General features: G+C 30.4%; 3 protein-coding genes across 3 annotated transcripts in view; 1 reads left to right on the top strand and 2 right to left on the bottom strand.

The window, feature by feature from the left end:
• Positions 1 to 6,470, top strand: part of LOC135957119 (heat shock protein beta-1) — a 31,104-nt gene extending 24,634 nt beyond the window's left edge. The window contains exons 3-4 of the mRNA XM_065507795.1: positions 2,107 to 2,202; positions 5,747 to 6,470. Of these exons, the coding sequence (XP_065363867.1) occupies positions 2,107 to 2,202; positions 5,747 to 5,941 (291 nt within the window). The 3' untranslated portion in view covers positions 5,942 to 6,470. The remainder of the gene's footprint in view (positions 1 to 2,106; positions 2,203 to 5,746) is intronic.
• Positions 6,471 to 10,230: 3,760 nt separating this feature from the next.
• LOC135957322 (coiled-coil domain-containing protein 86) lies at positions 10,231 to 10,931 on the bottom strand. Its single transcript, XM_065508048.1, has 2 exons — positions 10,678 to 10,931; positions 10,231 to 10,611 (listed from the first exon to the last, which is right to left on the bottom strand). Exons 1-2 carry the CDS (start codon positions 10,851 to 10,853, stop codon positions 10,320 to 10,322), a joined length of 468 nt encoding a protein of 155 aa, XP_065364120.1. The 5' UTR covers positions 10,854 to 10,931; the 3' UTR covers positions 10,231 to 10,319.
• A 318-nt stretch (positions 10,932 to 11,249) lies between these two features.
• On the bottom strand, positions 11,250 to 14,765 carry LOC135958046 (probable mitochondrial glutathione transporter SLC25A40). Its single transcript, XM_065508910.1, has 5 exons — positions 14,389 to 14,765; positions 14,170 to 14,324; positions 13,605 to 14,108; positions 13,296 to 13,377; positions 11,250 to 11,789 (listed from the first exon to the last, which is right to left on the bottom strand). Exons 1-5 carry the CDS (start codon positions 14,570 to 14,572, stop codon positions 11,557 to 11,559), a joined length of 1,158 nt encoding a protein of 385 aa, XP_065364982.1. The 5' UTR covers positions 14,573 to 14,765; the 3' UTR covers positions 11,250 to 11,556.
• Positions 14,766 to 19,615: the final 4,850 nt, after the last annotated feature.

Genomic DNA, 19,615 nt, shown 5'->3' with positions numbered 1-19,615 from the left:
TAAATTCCATTTTTTTTCATATGTAAATAATTTTCAATATGTTAATATGTAGTGTAAACACAATGTAAATAAACTAGTTGCCTATTAGCCTCTTTAATGCCAATTTTGGTGCTGAGACGCGTACTTAACATGTATTAATACTATTTTTAAATAAAAATTATTATTAAAAAAAAAAAAAAAAAAAAAAAAATGTTTAAAAAAATAGTTTAGTTCACATGAAAATAAAATAATAATTTTGATAAATTTATGTTTCATCAACTTTCAAAGAATAATGTAGCGGTAAAATTCTGAATATGATTTTTAAACATTTTAAATAAATTGGGGTACCTCTTAATATTATTTAAAGTAAAGACGAGTCGTTTGAGGTATATTACGATAATATACCCGAAGTACAAACGATGTAAAAGCACTTAAATTTACAGAAAGTGAAGTTTTAGAAATGCATATGTAGGACTTTTTAGCGTATATAGTATAGTAATGATAGTAGTCTAGAATAGTCTAGTGATTGTAATATTTGTACTACGTACATATTTTATAATAAAATCGCTGGTACATGTTATAATTCTCATTTCCAAAATATTTCAGTAAAATTCCAAAATTCCCGATTATCATCTATGAAAGTTTTAGTGACTTATGTGCCGAATAATTAAAAAAAATAATCTTTTCTGGGATTTGATCAAAACCTTGATAGCAAAAACCCACGATTTCTAAAACCAATCAAAACTTTCAAAAATAATTTATGAATTATATTTGTTTCCAAATCGGTGAAATTTGAGCCAATTTCCTAAAAATATTTTCTACCCGACTTTTTGAAGAAAATCTTGAAATAAATCTGTAAACAAAATTTATTTTTTTTCCAGTTGTTTTTTAATTTTTGGGAACAAATTTTTTTTAGAATTGTTTTTTTTTTTCAATTTAAATTTTTTTTTTGTTTTAATATTTAGCGAAAAAAACTTTTGGTGAAAAAAAAAATCGGTTTAAAAAATATTTTTTCCGATTTTGACCCATTGTAGGTCCACTATGGTCTTATATACGTCATTGCAAAGGTCATTGAAATATCTATCATTAGATATCCATATTGTCTATATTAATTATTGACTTAGTAATCCATATATAGGTCAAAAATCGAGGTTGTCCTGGTTTTTTCCTTATATCTCAGCCATTTGTAGACAGGCGGACATGGGATAATCGACTCCGCTATCTATAAGGATCCAGAATATATATACTTTATAGGGTCGGAAATGAAAAATGTAGAAATTACAAACGGAATGACAATCTTATACCCTTCTCACGAAGGTGAAGGGTATAAAAATAATTTTAATTTGGAAAAGTGTTTCTCATTCTGTTTAATGATCAAATGGGAGAAAATAAGTTTATCATAGATATATTTAATTTTTTAATAGTTTTTGTCCATTACTTTAAAGCATTTTAGGTGATGATATGAAGATCTAATTAAGGTTGTATATAGCCCATGTATTAAGCTTTAATTTAAGGTATAACACATGCACTCTGCTAAAATTCCGTTCATATTAACCGATTAGATAGATATTAAAAAAAAAAAAAAAAACAAAAAATTCTATTAAGGAAAAGGGTACAATGTAAAACTCCGACTTGTTTTTATAGCATTTTAATTTAATTTTAAATTTAATTTAACTGAGGTTTAAACTTTATTTAACCATTAAAATTATTTACATTTTAAAAACTATATCTTGAATTTGTTATTCATTTCAAAATCTTTAAAAGTTTATTTCCTTTTGAATTTAAAAATCTCTAACTATAAAACTTTCACTACATAATGATGCCGATGATGATGATTTCAAAAGTCTCTTGCCACCCACATAAAGTTAATTGAATATTGTCACGTTTTCATGGCATTATTTATGAATAAAATACTGGTTATTTTTTTGTTAATAAACTTTATAATTAATTAACAAAATTATAATAAATACATAAGTATTATACTACATGGAAAAGTAAATAAAATTCTAAGAATTCTGAATATACAATTAAAATATAATGATTATGTAATAGATATTAATACTTCAGTGCAATTATTATTATTAATTATTTTTTTCCTTTTGTTTCTTATTGTTTGTCTTTCTATAGGAGGATGGTGATAATAAAGTATTGAAATTACGTTTCGATGTCAGTCAATATGCCCCCGAAGAAATTGTTGTCAAGACTGTTGACCAAAAATTATTGGTGAGTAAATATTTATTTTAATTTGATGATGATGATGATGATGATGATGATTTATTAAGTAATATAAACATTTGAAAATTATAAATTTCTTATACTAAATCATAGTAAGACATAACAAAAATGTTGTGTGTCTGATTGGCTGAAATTTTAACATTTATAAATTTAATTACAGTATTTTCTTTTGCATGCTAAAATATTAATTATAATAAAAATAATAAATGACAATAATAAAAACAATAATAATAATATCAATAATAACAACAATAATAGCAACAACAATAATAATGACAACAGATCTTGTTTACAAAAGCTTATTCCTATTTAATGAAATTCACTTATAATTAGTTTTCTGTATTTTAGACAATTTATCAGAAAAGTGTATAAACGCACATAATCTTTGCCATTTAGTATTGCATAAACCTCTTCAGTCGATAAAATTCTTTTCCCAAATATTGTCAAACGATAATTAGATAAAATGGGACATCTGCCAAGAAAATGATAAATATTCTCCAGTTCATTACAATTGCACAATGTACATATATTAGTATCATTCCCATAAAATGGACGAGAGTTCAAATTGAGTAACCCTCCCCTAGCTTTTATGATCAGGCTTATAATATGTGTTGAATAATAATCGCAGAAGTATGGTTTAATGTCATATTGCAATGCATGGTATGTGTCATGAAAACGTGAGTTTCTGGCACTTAAGACAAATTTTTCGCGTTCCAAATTTTTCAGGGAATTCAGTATGAGGTTCTGGTGATGTCGAAAGTTTCTTCTAAAATGCGCAAAATTAAAACTGATTCCAATTTCACTGCACAAAGTCCTCCAATATGGTTGCCAGAACACCTGCTGTCGTACTGTTTCCTCCGCTAATATTCGTGGTAATCTATCACCTGGCAACTCGAAAGTCTTCCTAATATAGCTAATATGTAAATTCAAAGTTTCAATATAAAGTGATGGTATACCTGTTTCCAAGTGAAGCATATAATTTGGAGTGTTTCGGGGAAGGTATAATATTCGCTTCAAAAAATATCTCAACAATTTTTCAACTTCATCAAAACTAAGGAAACCCCATACTTGTGCGCCATAAAATAGTATGGATTTTGCAGCTGAATGGAAAATTTTTAGTTTGTTTGAAATGTTTATTTTAGGGTGATGAATGTAACTTAACCAAGTTGAGTTAATAGCAATTTTGGAGGAAGTTAGTTTGGCTGCAATATGTTTTCTAAATGAAAGATTATAGGTTAAAATAATTCCTAAGTATTTATATTCATTTACTATATCTATTTGATTGGTACCATATTTCCATGAAAGATCACGACTAATCCTTGCACTGGTTCTAAATATCATTATCTTAGACTTGTCTAAGTTTATTTTCAAACACCATAGATCGCAGTAGTTATGCAGTGCATCTATCATGTTTTGTAACATAATTGGACAGTCTGATAATAAGACAATGTCATCTGCATATAATAGGACTTTTACAACAGTATCATCAACAGTAATGCCACCCGGTAGACATTCATGAAGGTCATTTAAATAAAGGGAAAATAATAGTGGACTAAGTAGACATCCCTGTTTAACACCTTGCGTGACTGTAAAGGGATTTGATAAAGTACTACCATCCCAAACTTGACTAGTTGTATTATCGTATAGCTTTTGTAATATCCGTAACAATTTCTGTGAAAACCCTAAACAGCATAGCTTATAAAACATTGAATTTCTCGGTATTATGTCAAAAGCTGAAGAAAAATCAACGAAAAATGCAAAAGTTCTCTTTTTCCGCTTAAAATTAAGATTAACAATACTGGTTAAATTAAATAAATTGTCAACAGTAGAATAATCTTTGCGGAAACCAGCTTGGAATTCATTTAAAATATTGTGATAAGATATCCAACTGTTAATACGATTGAGGATGAGGCCAGTAAATATTTTATACATAGTGTCGAGAAGCGACAATCCTCTGTAATTTGTTACCACATTAATGTCACCCTTCTTGTTTGTTTTTTTTTTCTTTTTGCATATTTTTAACCCTTTAAGAATCTCGAATTTCATAAAAATGAAAAAAATTAACATTTCTTATAAATTGAACTAAGAAGATGACAGATATTTTTAATGTCTCATTAAATAGACTAATAAATTAAAAATTATGGAATTTTGCTCCAGAAATTATTATTTGACAATCATTTCATTTGCATCCAACTCAGAGGACACCTCTCGATATACATATATAGGAATAAGTAATCAGCGATGAGAATTTTAAAATATGTAGAAATATTTAAATGACCCCATTGCATCTTAAAGTGTTAAAATTTTAAAGCAACAAATTAAAATATTTTTTTTTAAGAGATTTTTGTTTGTTTAACTTTTTTTCTTTATTTTTTGTTTTCAAAAATTCATTTTTATATAAATGATGACTCATTTCTGTATTGTAGAATTTGTCTATTAGAAATTTGTTAAATTGAATTAGTTTTCATGTTTTTGTACATCTCTATATTTTAATTTTGATTTTTTTTTTGGCATATAACGTTGTTGAATTTTCGAGAATTTTTTTTCTTTTTGCAAAATAACAAGAAAAACAAATTGTGATGTCAAGGCAGTTTATTCTGCTAGATTTATGAATATTATTAATCTTTTCAAATACAACTTTTTTGAAGACAAATAAAAAAATAAATGAAATCTGTTAAACAAGTACTTTCCTTTTTTAACAAACAAATCTCTAAACACCTACACAAAATATGAAATTCAATTATTTTTCAAAAATGAAACGAAAAGAAACAAATAATGATAACTGGCCAAATAAGTGAAAGAGTTAAAAAAATTAAAGGTCTGTTTCAAAATGTGATAGAAATTAACGACTTTAACAAATTAGTTATATATAGCAATACATATTTAACGATTAAAAACATGATGAGATAATAATTCCGATTCGAAACGGTTAAAACGTAATGGTAACGCTAATTTGTATTATTACGGTAACGGTTATTAATAAAATCTATATATATGTATAAAAGTTAAATGGACCATGTATGTAATGGCATCACGTGAGATCGGCTGGCGTGATTTGGCCGATTTTTTTTATTCGTTTCGAATTTTTTAGGAGATGGTTTGCAAAGAAAAAAATTCCGGGAAAAACTCGAAAAATAATTTTTTTAGTCCAGTCAACTGTAATAAAAAAAGCTCCCTAAAGTATGCAGTACAAATTTAGACATTTTATTTGCAAATAAATAAGAACAGGCAGGTGTTGTGGGTTGGAGAAACTTGAAGAACTAACATTAGTAAATGCTACCGGGCGAAGCCGGGGCGGTCAACTAGTTATTAATACAATTTACAAAAATTAAAAATAAGTTGAGAAAGGTGAATTTTATTAAATTTTGTAGATTTCAATTAATTCAAATGTAATAGCAGATATTTTGCTAACGGTAGCTAATCTTGCTGAAATGTTGAGATAATGGTTTTAAGTTTCACTTAAACGCTTTATAAATTAATTAAAAATATTTCGAATTTAACTAAATTTCTTTTGTATTTGTTACCATTTCAGGTTCATGCCAAACACGAAGAGAAATCCGACACAAAGAGCGTCTACAGGGAATACAATCGTGAATTCTTGTTGCCCAAGGGTGTTAACCCTGAATCCATTCGCTCGTCACTCAGCAAGGATGGTGTTCTTACTGTAGACGCTCCTTTGCCGGCTCTTACTGCTGGTGAAACCATGATTCCCATCACTCACAAGTAAATGTTGCAGCCACATACTACAGTTAAACTATACTTACAACAACATCAAATGTGTGCTACTCCAAACAAATCATCACAACAACAACTACTACCACCACCACCAAAAACATTAGGCAACTCCTTTTATTAATTTATTTAGCTTTTTTTTTTTGGATGATGCTCTCAAAGAAGGAGTGTAATGTGTAAAAAAAGCTAAAATGTTCTTAAATTTAATTAATAATTGCTAATTTTAAAACGTCTTAATTTGTTTTTATATTAATTTAACATAATTATTTTAATTTTGTTTTCTATTTATTGGGCAATTATAAGTTTTTATTAATATTTTATAAATGTGTGTTTTTTTTACCAAATGAAAAGAAACAAAATCCTTATATGTAGAACAGTTTAATTGGTGCAAATTGTTTCATGTACTCAATTTATTTATGTGAAAAATTTTTATTTTTTTTTGCATAAATATTATCAGAAATGAAGAAAAAAAATAAATAAATTATAAATAAAAAAAATTTGATACTCAAAACCAAATGTAAGAATTATTTGTTGTTTTTTTTTTGTATTTTTTTATAATTTTTTAATTTTTCTTTTCAAGCTATACTTACTTACCATGCCATGATCTGTGTGCGCAATTATATATTTTTGATGAATTTTAGCATTGAGCTTAAACTTAATAATCGAAATATTCGTATTCGTATTATACTAAATTTGTAAAACAATGAATTTCAATAAAATTGTGAGAAATTTTTATTAAAGAAGTAATCAAAATATTGTTTAATTTTAATCGAATTTTAAAAAATTGTTCAATACCGACCGTAAATCATAAAAATCATTTGTATTATTTGAAAATCTAATAAAATGTTTGGCTAAGCTACGTTTCCGTATAATTCTATTTAATGTGCGACATTATGCCGCAACGCACCCAATTGAAACGAAAACTATTCAGAAACGAGACGGTGACGAACACCAACGTTTTTCAGTTTTCGTTATCGGCGCCGATTACGGTGTATGCGGAAACCCTGTTTTAGACGATGAATTTGTATTATGATACATCAGTTTTTGACAAATATTAATACTAAATATTGCCGAGAAAGAGATGGGGGAGCCCCAGTTTGGGTTTAAATAAGGAATGGGTATCCGTGAAGCGCTTTGTTCTCTACAGATACTAGTCCAAAAATGTAGAGATATACAAAAGCATGTTTTCATATTGTTACGTTTTAACCTTTTCAAAACGTTGGTTTATTTCCTTTAAATAAACCGGATACTTTTGATTGCAAATAAAAGCCGTTTAGTAGTTTAAAATTTGTAACAACTCTTTATTTATTTATAAAATGTACAACAACCACAGAATTAAATAGTCACTCAATGTTTTTTATACACGTTTATAAATTCGCAGAAATACAGGCACACTTTATAATGTACACGAATTCACTTGAAAAACACAGCACTCAGTTGATGTTTATTCGAAAAGCGTCTCTGATAAACTCACTAACGACTGCAACCTCTGCCACTATTTATAACACTGCCATCTGCTCTCTAGATTTCTCTTTAACTGTCTAGACTCTAGAGGTTTCTAATACATAAGCCATCTGTGGTGTACTTTCTACAACGTTCTTTAACTGAATATTCGAATTCGAATATACGGTCGCAGCAAACAGCGTTGCCAACTTACGATTAATGGTCAACTGAAAGCTTTTATTCAATGTTAATAATGCCCACAGATGTGTTACAGTTTGCTATTACAGCACTGTTATTTGAAAGCATTAGGCTACTTTTAAATCAGCCGTTAAAATCGTTATATTTGAATTCAAGTACAATTTCGTAACAATATGCTTCGTAGATAACGAAAAAGCTTGTAAAAAAGTGAAACACGATAAACTAATGAACTTCCTTATGTCAATCGGTATAGACGTCAAGGAAATCCAATGCATCAAAAGGTTTTATTGGTACTAATCCGCACGATTTCAGGTTAACGGAGAGCTGTCTGAAAGCATTTCAATTTCGAGATGCGTTCGGCAAGGTTGTATACTGTCCCCATTATTGTTTAATATACACATGTGGATTTAAAAAAAACAATATAAATTGTAAAAATTTACTTCAATAAGGAATATTTCGCATTTTTTGTTAAGGAGAACTTTTCTAAGATGAAAATCAAGGATTTCCACTAGCGGAAATCTATCCTTTAAAAAATTCTGGAATTTTTTTTGTATAAATTTCTTTCAGACTTGGACAATAAAATAGGTTTTTTAAATCTATCCTTTAAAAAATTTTGGAATTTTTTTTATTTAAACGAATACATTTCACATTAAAAATTATTAAAAACTCTTTTGGAAGAGTCGTGGCCATCTTTTTAGTGGCAAGGGTCGGAAACTAGTTCATCAGCACAGGGAACAAGAAAAAACTTCAAATATTATTACCAAATCCTTTGAATGGTAAAATAAACTTCGTTACAAAGGCATTTTAACTAAAACAGAACTTTAGGAGATGTGGAAAAAATTAGGGCATAGCAAGTACATTAACACGAAGCCTGGTTATGCCTTAACTAATAGTTATACTGTCGGTTAAAATTATTTTTGTATGAAAATTGTCAGTATAACTATTAGTTAACACATAACCAGACTTCGTGTTACTGGGGGTAAGAAGATTTTATGTCTAACTGGGAAGGTAATCCCATTCCTAATGGCCCAAAAAAGATTCCTCGAAGTAAAATTAGCGATTTGAATACCTAAAACAATTATCCTGCTTATTCATGCAACATTTAATATGAGGTAATAGTTTGGCTTGGCGATTGAAGCGACAAAAAAGGCAAAATATCCTTTTGAAGGACGAAACTAAAAAAAAATTATTTGGTAATGGTGCCGAAAAGCACCGAAATAAAAAGAGTTCATTCTGAAATTTCCCCAAAAAAAAATCTCATGGTAAAGGGCTTGTTTACTTTGAATATAATAGGTCCAATACCCGTTATTAAAAACACAATAGATGGTTATGTGTGCAAGGCTTTATTGAAAACAGTAGGCTTCAACAAAATAATGACTACAAGGACTCATCGAATTTGGGAAGTAGAACTTCACAATTTTTTAGTAGCCAAGTCAATCCCCCGACCTAAATTCAATAGAAAACCTATGGGAAGAATTAAATAAACACATTTATACGCTTTTCTGTAGTAATGACAAGGAATTTTTCAAAAATTTTCCGAAATTTTGGTATTTTTACCAGGGGGGTTACTGCGTAACTCAATCCGAAAACGAAAATGTGTGTTAAATACATTGTAATTCGAAAAGATTTCCTTTCGAATCGAATTAGGGAGTAACCCCCCAGGTAAATCCATATCGTAATGTATTTTCGTCCCTGCTGAGGATAACAACAGTTATTGGCAAAATTAATGGAGGATATACCGGCTATTAACAGTGCGAATTATTATTCATCCAAAACAATAATCATCTTCGACAAATCCTTGTTTAAATTTGAAGTTTTCCCAATACACCTATTTTATTGTCCAACTCAAAAAGAAATTTAAATTAAAAAAATTCTATAATTTTTCACAGGATATACATATTTCCGCTAGTGGAAATCCTTGACTTTCATTTTAGAAAAGATTTAAATTTTGGGCTACATATGCAATATTTAGAAAAGTTTCCATTGTTTTGTCAACCACTGTATATGAATATTTTAAGTCTTTTGTATATTTCTACAAATTTCTAAGCTGAATGTCCACTATTTTAGTTAATACCTATGTTATGAAACCAAATTTTGTTTTTAAATTATTGGGCTTTTAATTTTATAACTCGTGAATTAAACATTGCAAATTTGAAAGAAATGTGATTTATTCATAAAATGTTAAAGAAGATATCTTTGAAATAAAATTAAATTTAATGTTGTACATTGTATGGTTTAAAAGTTATGTATTGCTGTATGTACACTTTTCTGATTTTTATTTTTTTTAAATTTTCAAGACGTTATCAGCCCAATTATAAAAAAAATTCTCCGGGAGTTTTTACCCTTTTCGTTTTTGAATAGGAAAAATGAGAAAAGGGAAAAAACTCCCAGGGAATTTTTTTCATAATTAGGCTGTATATTTTTGAACCTGAAAGGGTCTCTAGTATTGAATTACATTTGTATGAAGACTAGGTAAATAATTGACCGACTGATACCAATTTCAATTTGGGACTCATATTTTACCAATTGATACCTGTAATTTGTGCACAAGCATTACATGGAAAGCCAGCCAACCAATGAGGTTTGACGGTCATCGCTACATCGACTAAGTTTTTTCAAAATAAATATTTAATAACACAAATATTTGTATTAAATTTTTCACATTTTTATTTAATTAAAAAAATAATAAACCTACATTATTTACAACTAATGAAAAATCAGTTATTTTGAACTCATACAAATTTTACCTCACTTAAATCACGCTTTTGTATAAGACGCATTTGCTTCTTCTTCATGCGTTTCAATTTAGATGGATTCTTAATAACTTGTACTACTTCAGCACGTCGTTCATTGGCCAAACGTCTTTCGGCGTTTTCAATGCGACGTTGATGTTTAGCTACAGCAGCTTCTTTGCGTGCCTCCTTCAATTCACGCGATTTTTCTTTGATGGCACGCATTTCATTGCGAAGTTCCATTTTCTTTTCAAATGTCAAACGAGGCTGAGTTTTTTTCACAGAAGAAAATCTTAATTGGGATAAAAAAATAAAATATAAAGTAGATTTCTTAAATGTTTATCATTGAGGAACTTACTTTTCTTTAGGTGTTTTCCATGGCCGGTTCGATTTGGGCTGGCCACGGGGAATTGCATTTTCTGGCTTCTTTATAGTTTTTGGCTTTTTCAATTTCTCAATAGTTTTATTTGTCTGTTGATTTGATGTAGTTGACGCTTCACTTGCGGTAGGTTGTTCATTATTTTCATTGGTCATTTTACAATACAATTTTCAAGGAATAAATTTTTATTTTTCACAATTATCCAAATAAAACGTCTCACACGTGTGTTTGTTTTTGTTATGACAGTTCTTTTTTTCTTTAACAGAGTTGTATAATTTCATGTGGAATCTATTTGCAGAGTTGTATTTGTGCTAGTGACGTGATAAAGTAATCGATTACTTGGGACAATAAATTATTCGAAAATTTTAGCCAAAAAGCATAATTTTTATTAACTGTGGGTAAAATGAGTATTCACATAGGCCAGATAATTGAAATAGAAACATGTATTTTCTTTATTCTTGAAAAATATGTTTTTTTGTTATAGAAAAGATCAAAAAAACATTTTTCAAAAATATTGTTGATGTGTATTAATTTTCCAATAAAAAAACACATTTTAATAAACACTGATTTCCTTTTTATTAAAAAGAAAATTTAACAAAATTTAAACTATTTATAAAGAACAACATTTTTCATAGTCAATTCTTTACAACATATGCAAAATAATTACATAATCTAGTTCTATTTTTTTTTTGGTTTAAATACATTCTGTATAGTATTTCTAATATAAAAAACTTATGTCGTTTGCACACGTAGAAAAACTGAAACTTAAAACTGTACACAACAATTATTACTATGTATAATAAAATTATAGGAATATTATACATCTGTATTATAATATGTAATATGATTATTATAAATTTAAACATTATTTTTACTTGCAACAATTAAATTTTCGTTGTAATGGTGGACATTGTGTTGATAAAAAAATGATTTGCTATATTCAAATGTTGATATCATTATTGCGCAGGCGGGTGCCACCTTAAATAGACGAGGGCCCAAACCAGCAAATACGCCACGTAGACCATTTAGAGCATATATAGACGCGAGTCGTTGCATAACCCCACGAGAGGGTAAATCTTTTGCGGGTTTATCTAAAATTGAAATAAATAATTAAGTGGTATTAAATAATTTTAAATAGTAAAATTCAGAAAACTTGTAATACTTATAATACATAATTGCCCAATTCACAATTGATGTCGTAGTGTTGTAGCGTTGTATGTCATAAATATTTTTCAAACTAATATTTCGAAACAAAAACAAAACATTAATAAAAAAATTACGACATACAACGATACAACGCTACGTCACCAATTGTGAATTGGGCAAATGAGCTCATTGAAAATATGAAATGTTATTAATAATTTAAGTTTATGCTTTATGACTCTGATATTCAGAGTCTGAATGGATTTCTTCTTATAGTTTAGGAGTTATATACCTTTTAAATATCGATGCATAAATGTTAATCGCCCATGTTCTGAAGAGCGCATATCTCTGACAAACGAAAACGCTAGAAATTTGGCGCTAGTGTATACTGAAACGAATATCAAAGCTCGTGATTTTCAGAACATGCGTTTTGCGTGCATTTACAAGGGGAGAAATTTTTTTTTTTCAGTTTTTACAAAAATTTTGTTTTTAAATAATTATTTTGCATTTAAATGTAAAAGAATCGAAATGTTTACGTACTTATCACTCTTATGAGTTAAAAGACGAAAATGGTTAACAAATTTTAAAGTTATTAAAAAATTCCACATACCATTAACGTGACTCAGGCCACTTGAATGTGAAATGTTGAAAAAAATTAATATATTTTATTAATATTTTGTTCGGCCATACAATCTTGAAGCACTCTCATGTAAAAGATCAGTTCACCCTCAGTTTACAAAAACTGAATTGTTTTAATTAGAAGGCAATATATATCAAATTCTCTTTTGTAAAAAAGTCGGTATTAAAAACCACATTAAGGTGTCCAATACGATAATATACTGGATTCAGTTATATATAATTTTAATGCTTTCGCCAAGTCTTTCAAATGATATATAAAAATCGTAATTAATATACAATTTTAATTCAGCAGTAAACAAAAATAATTTTTTTTTTAAATAAAATGTTTAAAGATTTAAATCTTTGGTATTTAATGCGTTAGATTTTCAGATTATATATTAAATGAGAGAATAATATCATATCATATGTACATATATATGGCTCTTGTCAAGATTTTTCAAATGATATATATGTTGAAATCGGATGTATGACAGATGAGATATTTAAGATTACATTTTATATCATTAAATGCCTATAACTCCTAAACCAAATAAGAGAAGAAAATTTCTACACCAACAATATTTTAATTAAATAAACTATAGGGTTAAGAAATTATTAAAATCTGAACCATCCAGAGTGATATATTTAAGTAACAGAACAGCAAATTTCGATTACGAAAAAATAAAAATTAGCGTTACCATTACCAATTTAAAAAATAGTAAAATTTTTATATACACATTGATGTGAAGAGTAATTAATTTTGTAAAAAATTTAACTAACTTTAAATCAAAAAATTTCGAATGAACCTTGTATAATTTATTTTAATATATACTAACCTGCAAATATCACTTTTTCACCAAACTCGATTTGTTCGTGGGTCTTTATCACATCGAAGGGGGTTGTAATTGTGGCTGCTAACTAAAAATGTTCAACACCAACAACAAAGTAAACATTATTAATTGGACAACAAAAGTATGATAAGAATACAAATACGTGCATATATGATTACAAATTTTGTTATTCTGTTGTGAAATCATTATTAGCACAAATATAATTGGCTTTAGAGCTATCACTATGGGTCTACTTGAATTCACAACAACAGAATAACATTATTGTAACACATGTACATATGGTTGGCCACTTACCGAGCCGGATATTGCACCGGCAAAGAAACTAAAGGTGAATGTGGGTTCTACAACATTGAATTGGGATTTTATGGATTCATAACAAGTCCAATAAATGCCGGAAAATGGTACATCACGCAGTATAGTGGGCGGTAGACCACGCCACAAACCCAATATGCCTTGTGTTTGTACCACTGTCCGTATGGCCGAAGTGATTTGGGCATAAGTCATTTTTTCCGATTGCATTTTCGTGCGTATAAGCTCAACGGGGCTGACAACGGTTACGGCACACACACGGGCCGTTACACCAGCTAATAGAGGTACGAGGATAGGAATATCTCGTCCTCTAGGAGAGCCTTTAACATCAGCCAGGTACTTGTAGTGAAACTTTAGGAAACGTTCTTTAAATTGTTCATATGCCACAAAGTAAATAACAGTAGAAGGCAATGCAGAGACTAAGGTGGGACTTAAGCCAGACCATAAGGAACCCAGGCCCTCGGAGCGGCTAATTTTAACTAAGGCATCCTGTTGTCGTCAAAATAGAAAATTATAAAACAAGATCTTATACTGCACTGTTAATACATACTATGGTACCATTAAGCTGAACTGGTTTTGAGTTTTGGTATTTAGGATCACAAGGACATAAATGGTCCATTAGTCCATTGCAATAAAGGAAACATTTATTGGACATTTGTGTTTGCTGAGCCTGCAGTCTTGTTTTTACCACATCCAAGGGAGTCACTATAAATAAGTAAACATGAATAAAAAACGATTTGTACTTTGTTCCCAAAAGAGGAATGCTCACTAAAAGTAGCTGTTAACATAGCCCCTGTGCACGCTGAGGCCACCTGTTGTGAGGTTCGTATCCGAAATCGCGGGTCATCTTTTAGTGCATTAGATTTGTTTTCTTTAAGCTGTGTGTTTGTACTACCAACTACATTATCGCCGGCCTCTTCGCCAGCTTTATGATGCGTATTTTGTATTGCCATTTTTTATGACGAAACTGATTCTAGCCTACTTTTGACTCCCAAATTAGCTATGATTTAATTTATGTTTTAATTTTTGACATTTGTGTAACAAAAACTGAGTATTCTTTTTCAAACACACTTTGTTATCTTTTAATATTTTCTAAGATTCTATTAACTTTTTTCACAAAAACATAACTATTGTGCAAATTATTTTTTAAATGTCAATTTTTGACATTGAAATTCATGTGGAAATTTACGATCCACCATACAGAGTTGTTTAAAAAAGTAGTATGAAGTATTGTTTTGACTTTTATTTCGTTAACGGATAATTTAAATTTGAAATATTTTAAAACAGCTAATGCACTTATATAGAGGATGTCACAGATATCAAATTCGTACGAAAGTTAAAGCAAAACGTATTTAGTTTATATAGGTTAGGTTAGGTTAGGTTTTCCAGGCAGCCACGAAATAAGGAAGATAGAAAGAGCAGCTCACATGGGTCCATCAATGGTCCTTTTGTGTTACCTGAAAGTAGAAGAAAGAAGAAGAAAGAGGGACAGATATAAGTGAAAAGGGAGAAGAAGAAGATTGAAGAAGTTAAGGAGGAGATGTAAGAAGAAAAAGAGAGGGAGGAGGGAGGAGATCTTGGAGAATTTACGTGCCAATGAGTCGGCGATCATTGGGTCACTCTAAAGTGATCGCCGTGTCTGGTCTTTTCAACCAATTACTTCTACCTATAAAGGCACTAATGCCCTCAAGCCTCATATTCGAGAGCTCAGAGAGACTATCAAGGGAACGATGCCCCAGAAACCTTAGGCGTAGATCTCCTAATGCCGGACAATGACAAAGAAGATGAAAAATAGTTTCATCCTCCTCCTCATTTTGACAACTTCTGCAGAAGTCGTGGTACGGCAAACCAAGTCTCCTAGCGTGGTTACCAAAGGTGCAGTGTCCAGTTATGACCGCCACTACACCACTCAATTGTGAGCGTGTAAAGCCAAGAAGATGAATTGTCCGTCCCCGATTTAGTCGGGGCCATATCGTCCTGGTCATAGTGCATGTGGGTTCACAGTCCCATCTTGCCTGAGCGAGCTCATAGTAGAAGTTACTAATTTGTAGCTTGCATTTGGATAACGGAATCCCACATAGGAAATCTATGTCTCCGTCAGGTAACATGGCGCCTTTCCTCGCCAGATCATCGGCAACACAGTTGCCCGTAATAGTAATATCCCCGTGTCCCCGTACCCACTTGAGTACGACTATTGAATGTCTCGCCATCCTGTTTAAGGATGCCCGGCATTCCTGGACTAAGTTAGATGTTGTGTATACACCTGTCAGGGATTTTATAGCTGCCTGACTGTCAGTATATATACAAATATCCCTGTCAGATATCTTGTTATAACTAAGCCAGTTAGCCGCCCTTTTGATGGCCGATAATTCAGCCTGAATAATGCTACATTCATTCGGAAGTCTGAAAGATAACCTAATATCGAGTTCCCGAATATAGACACCTACGCCAACTCGATCTCCCTTCACAGAACCGTCCGTATAGACTGAGAGACCCATTGTGTCATGTAAGGGCCCGTTCATTGCTTCCGTACCACACGGAATTGAGAAATCGAAATTCCTCGCTAAGAAGGGCCTAGAAATGCAGTAATCGATATTCTCCGGAAGAGTCTGAATACTACCTATTATGCTGGCGTGACCATATGGAGCGTGTTTCCACGCACCAATCGCGTTTAGCCTAAAGGCAGAAGTAAATGCCATTTTTCTTGCCATAAGATCCACAGGGATCCAGTTCAATATAGTAAAGAGCGACTTTGTTGCGGTCGTTCTTAAAGCTCCTGTTATCAGGATTGCCATTCTCCTTAACACTCTCTCGAATAGCATACACGTCGAGCCACTGTCTAGTGCCTTCCACCAGACAGAAACTCCATAAAATAGTGTCGGCTTAATGACCGCATCACATAGCCAGTTGACAAACTGGGGTCTAATACCCCATTGCGTACCTATCGCCCTCTTACAGACATACATAGCCGTCAAGGCTTTTGACGTCCTTGAAAGGGTATTGGGTTTCCAGGATAGTTTACTATCCAGAATAACTCCTAAGTATTTCGCACTGTCCGATAGTGTTAGTTCAACACCATTTAATCGGGGAAGCGAGAAATGAGGAATCTTGTACCTCCTTGTGAACAGTACAAGTTCAGTTTTGCCTGGGTTTACACTCAATCCACTGTCCGTACTCCACCGACTCAGTATACTGAGTGCATGTTCCAGGCGTTGTGATATCGTGTCCAAGTGGATCCCAGAGACTGCCACCGCGACGTCATCCGCGTAGGCGACAGTTTTATAACCTAAGAGATCCAATTTCCTGAGCAGACAATTTATGGCCAAATTCCACAGAAGTGGCGATAAGACACCTCCCTGAGGTGTACCCCTAGTGGCCATTCTCGTGATCACTGCCGTTCCCTTTTCGGAGCGAATGATCCTGTATCGTAGAAGGTTTGTGATGAACCTTACAGTTGATTGGTCTAAACCAAGATCCTGTAGAGCTGAAACGATAGTTGCAGATTCTACGTTATTGAAGGCTCCTTCTATATCCAGAAAGGCCACTAACGAGAAATTACCAAATTCAAGGGATTTCTCTATATAGTTTATATAGAAAAACATAAAATTCCAATTTCAAATGAAAAAGTGGAATTAAAAATGTGTAAATAAAAGAAAAACTTTAAAATATTTCATGAATGCTTTTAGGAGTCGCAAATAAATACAGTGACTCAGCTTATTTAATGCAGGTTAAATTATTTTAGAAAATCGAAAATTTGTCAATGTTCATTCAATTTATCAAACAAATTCTATATAAAATGCAATGATATATGTCCTGTTATAATGCTGAGGAAGAAAAAATAACAAATACCAATTGTGGATACTTTATAATTTATATACTTTGTACTTAATATACTTTATAAATAATTTCATTTTTAAGTTTTCATTTTAAATTTGAAAAATGTTTGTGTTGGAATATAAAAGTTGAATTATAATTATTGATTTTTGACAAAAACTTAAAATACAAATAAAATTTTGTTTCCCATTTTTTTAATAAAATTATCATTATTATTATAAAAATATAACCACCACACCAATCTAATTGAAGAAATATTAATGAAAAAAGAATTTTCTCCTTAATTTTTTAAAAAAAATTTTTAAACGTTTAAATTTTTTTTTTAATTTTTAAAATAAATTTTTTGGGGAATAGAATTTATGAAAAAAAAATTTGTTTGATGAAAAAAAATTTAAAAAATTTTTTTTTCCCAATTTTACATACTTCGTTGCAATGGACTTTGAAATATCTATCATTAGATATCCATATTGTCTATATTAATGACTTAGTAATCCAGATATAGATAAAAAATAGGGCAAAAATCGAGGTTGTTCCGGTTTTTTCTTTATATCTCAGCCATTTATGGGCAATCGAGCCGGAAAAATTCCCGATATATTGAGGTATGAATCATGTATGTAATTTATTAGGGGACCACGGAAAGTTGATTTCAACATGCAGACGGACATGGCAATATCGACTACGCTATCTATAACGATCCAGAATATATATACTTTGTGGGGTCGCAAATGAAAAATGTAGAAATTACAAACGGAATGGCAAACTTATATATACTCTTGCCATTCATGGCAAAGGGTATAAAAATAATTTAATATACGTCAATTCTTAAATTGACAAAAAAGGCTAAAAACCGGTTATTCTAACTCTTAATTCGAAAACCGGTTTTTAGAATATGTCGGATATTTGACAATACTATATGAGGAGCTATAGATATATAATAGATGGAAAAATTTTCATAATAGGAGCAGTGAGATCATCTAAGCCATAAGGTAATCCACTAACTACAATTTCAGTTTTGTTAATTTTCTTATGTATGTTATACATTGTTGTCTTCTTCCAATTCAGCAAATTTCTTGGCGGTCGAATTATCAATATGATTAATAAACTTGATGTAGTCCTTGATTTCATGTCCTTGAGGCAAGATGCTATTTCAGATTTGAAACAAGCAACAGTATCAGCTAATGCTTGAGTAAATGATCTTTGTTAGTAAAAATTATTATAATGATTAGCTGCAAAAAAAAAACGCACAACTACTCAGACACAGCGTGGTCAGTATTTGTCATAATTTCATATTATATTTATTAAAAGATTTATTTGTTGTTTTTTGGATTATCCAAATAAGGTTGTGTAACATGTGGTAAATTTTGTAAATTTCTCCATTTTTCGAGATAACCTGCAGAAACATCTTTTAAAAATTAAAAACTGTGGCATATTAAAAACTTTTAAAACTGGAACAAATATTTCATAATCTGAAAAAATAATAATTTTAAAAATTTCATATATAAGTATGCATTAGAAAATGGTGCATACCTCTTAATGTTTGATACAAACTCTCTAGCTGCCATGACAAGCATCGTTAACACTATTAATTTTGATGGACATACCTCCAATTCTGTTTAAAATATTCCTTTAATCGTATAAATTCTGTTCCAACAAAATTGTTTCGGCTGACAAAAATTATATGTATTAAATGTACATACATTTAAATTCAACTCCCATGCTAAAAAATGTGTATATATTGAACACTAGCCAAAAAATATGTCTCATTTGTAATAATTTTGACAATATATACAATTTTGTAAAGTTTAGAAACTCTATTTTATATTCTATATCTGCCTTAATGGACCATACATTTCGGGTAATGGGTGAGAAAATGAAATTTTGGTATTAATTTTTTATTAAATAGAGCAATGTACATTAAATTATGATTTTGTATTTTAATCCAAATTGCGTTGATCATTACCATTTCCAACATTAGAAGAACGAAATTCCAAACCGGATTTTTCTTAGTGGCATACACCTTCGAATATGTCATGCATAAAGTCCACAGAAACATTTTTGATTACATGGAACAATGGAATGTTATTGAACGAACACTCGTGAATACCAGTATCTAAGAAATCTTCAATTAAAACATCAGATTCGTAATTTTCGAAATTTCTTAT

The sequence above is a fragment of the Calliphora vicina genome, chromosome 4, assembly GCF_958450345.1.
Source record: "Calliphora vicina chromosome 4, idCalVici1.1, whole genome shotgun sequence".
NCBI lineage: Eukaryota > Metazoa > Arthropoda > Insecta > Diptera > Calliphoridae > Calliphora > Calliphora vicina.
This window is presented reverse-complemented; position numbering and strand designations above follow the sequence as displayed.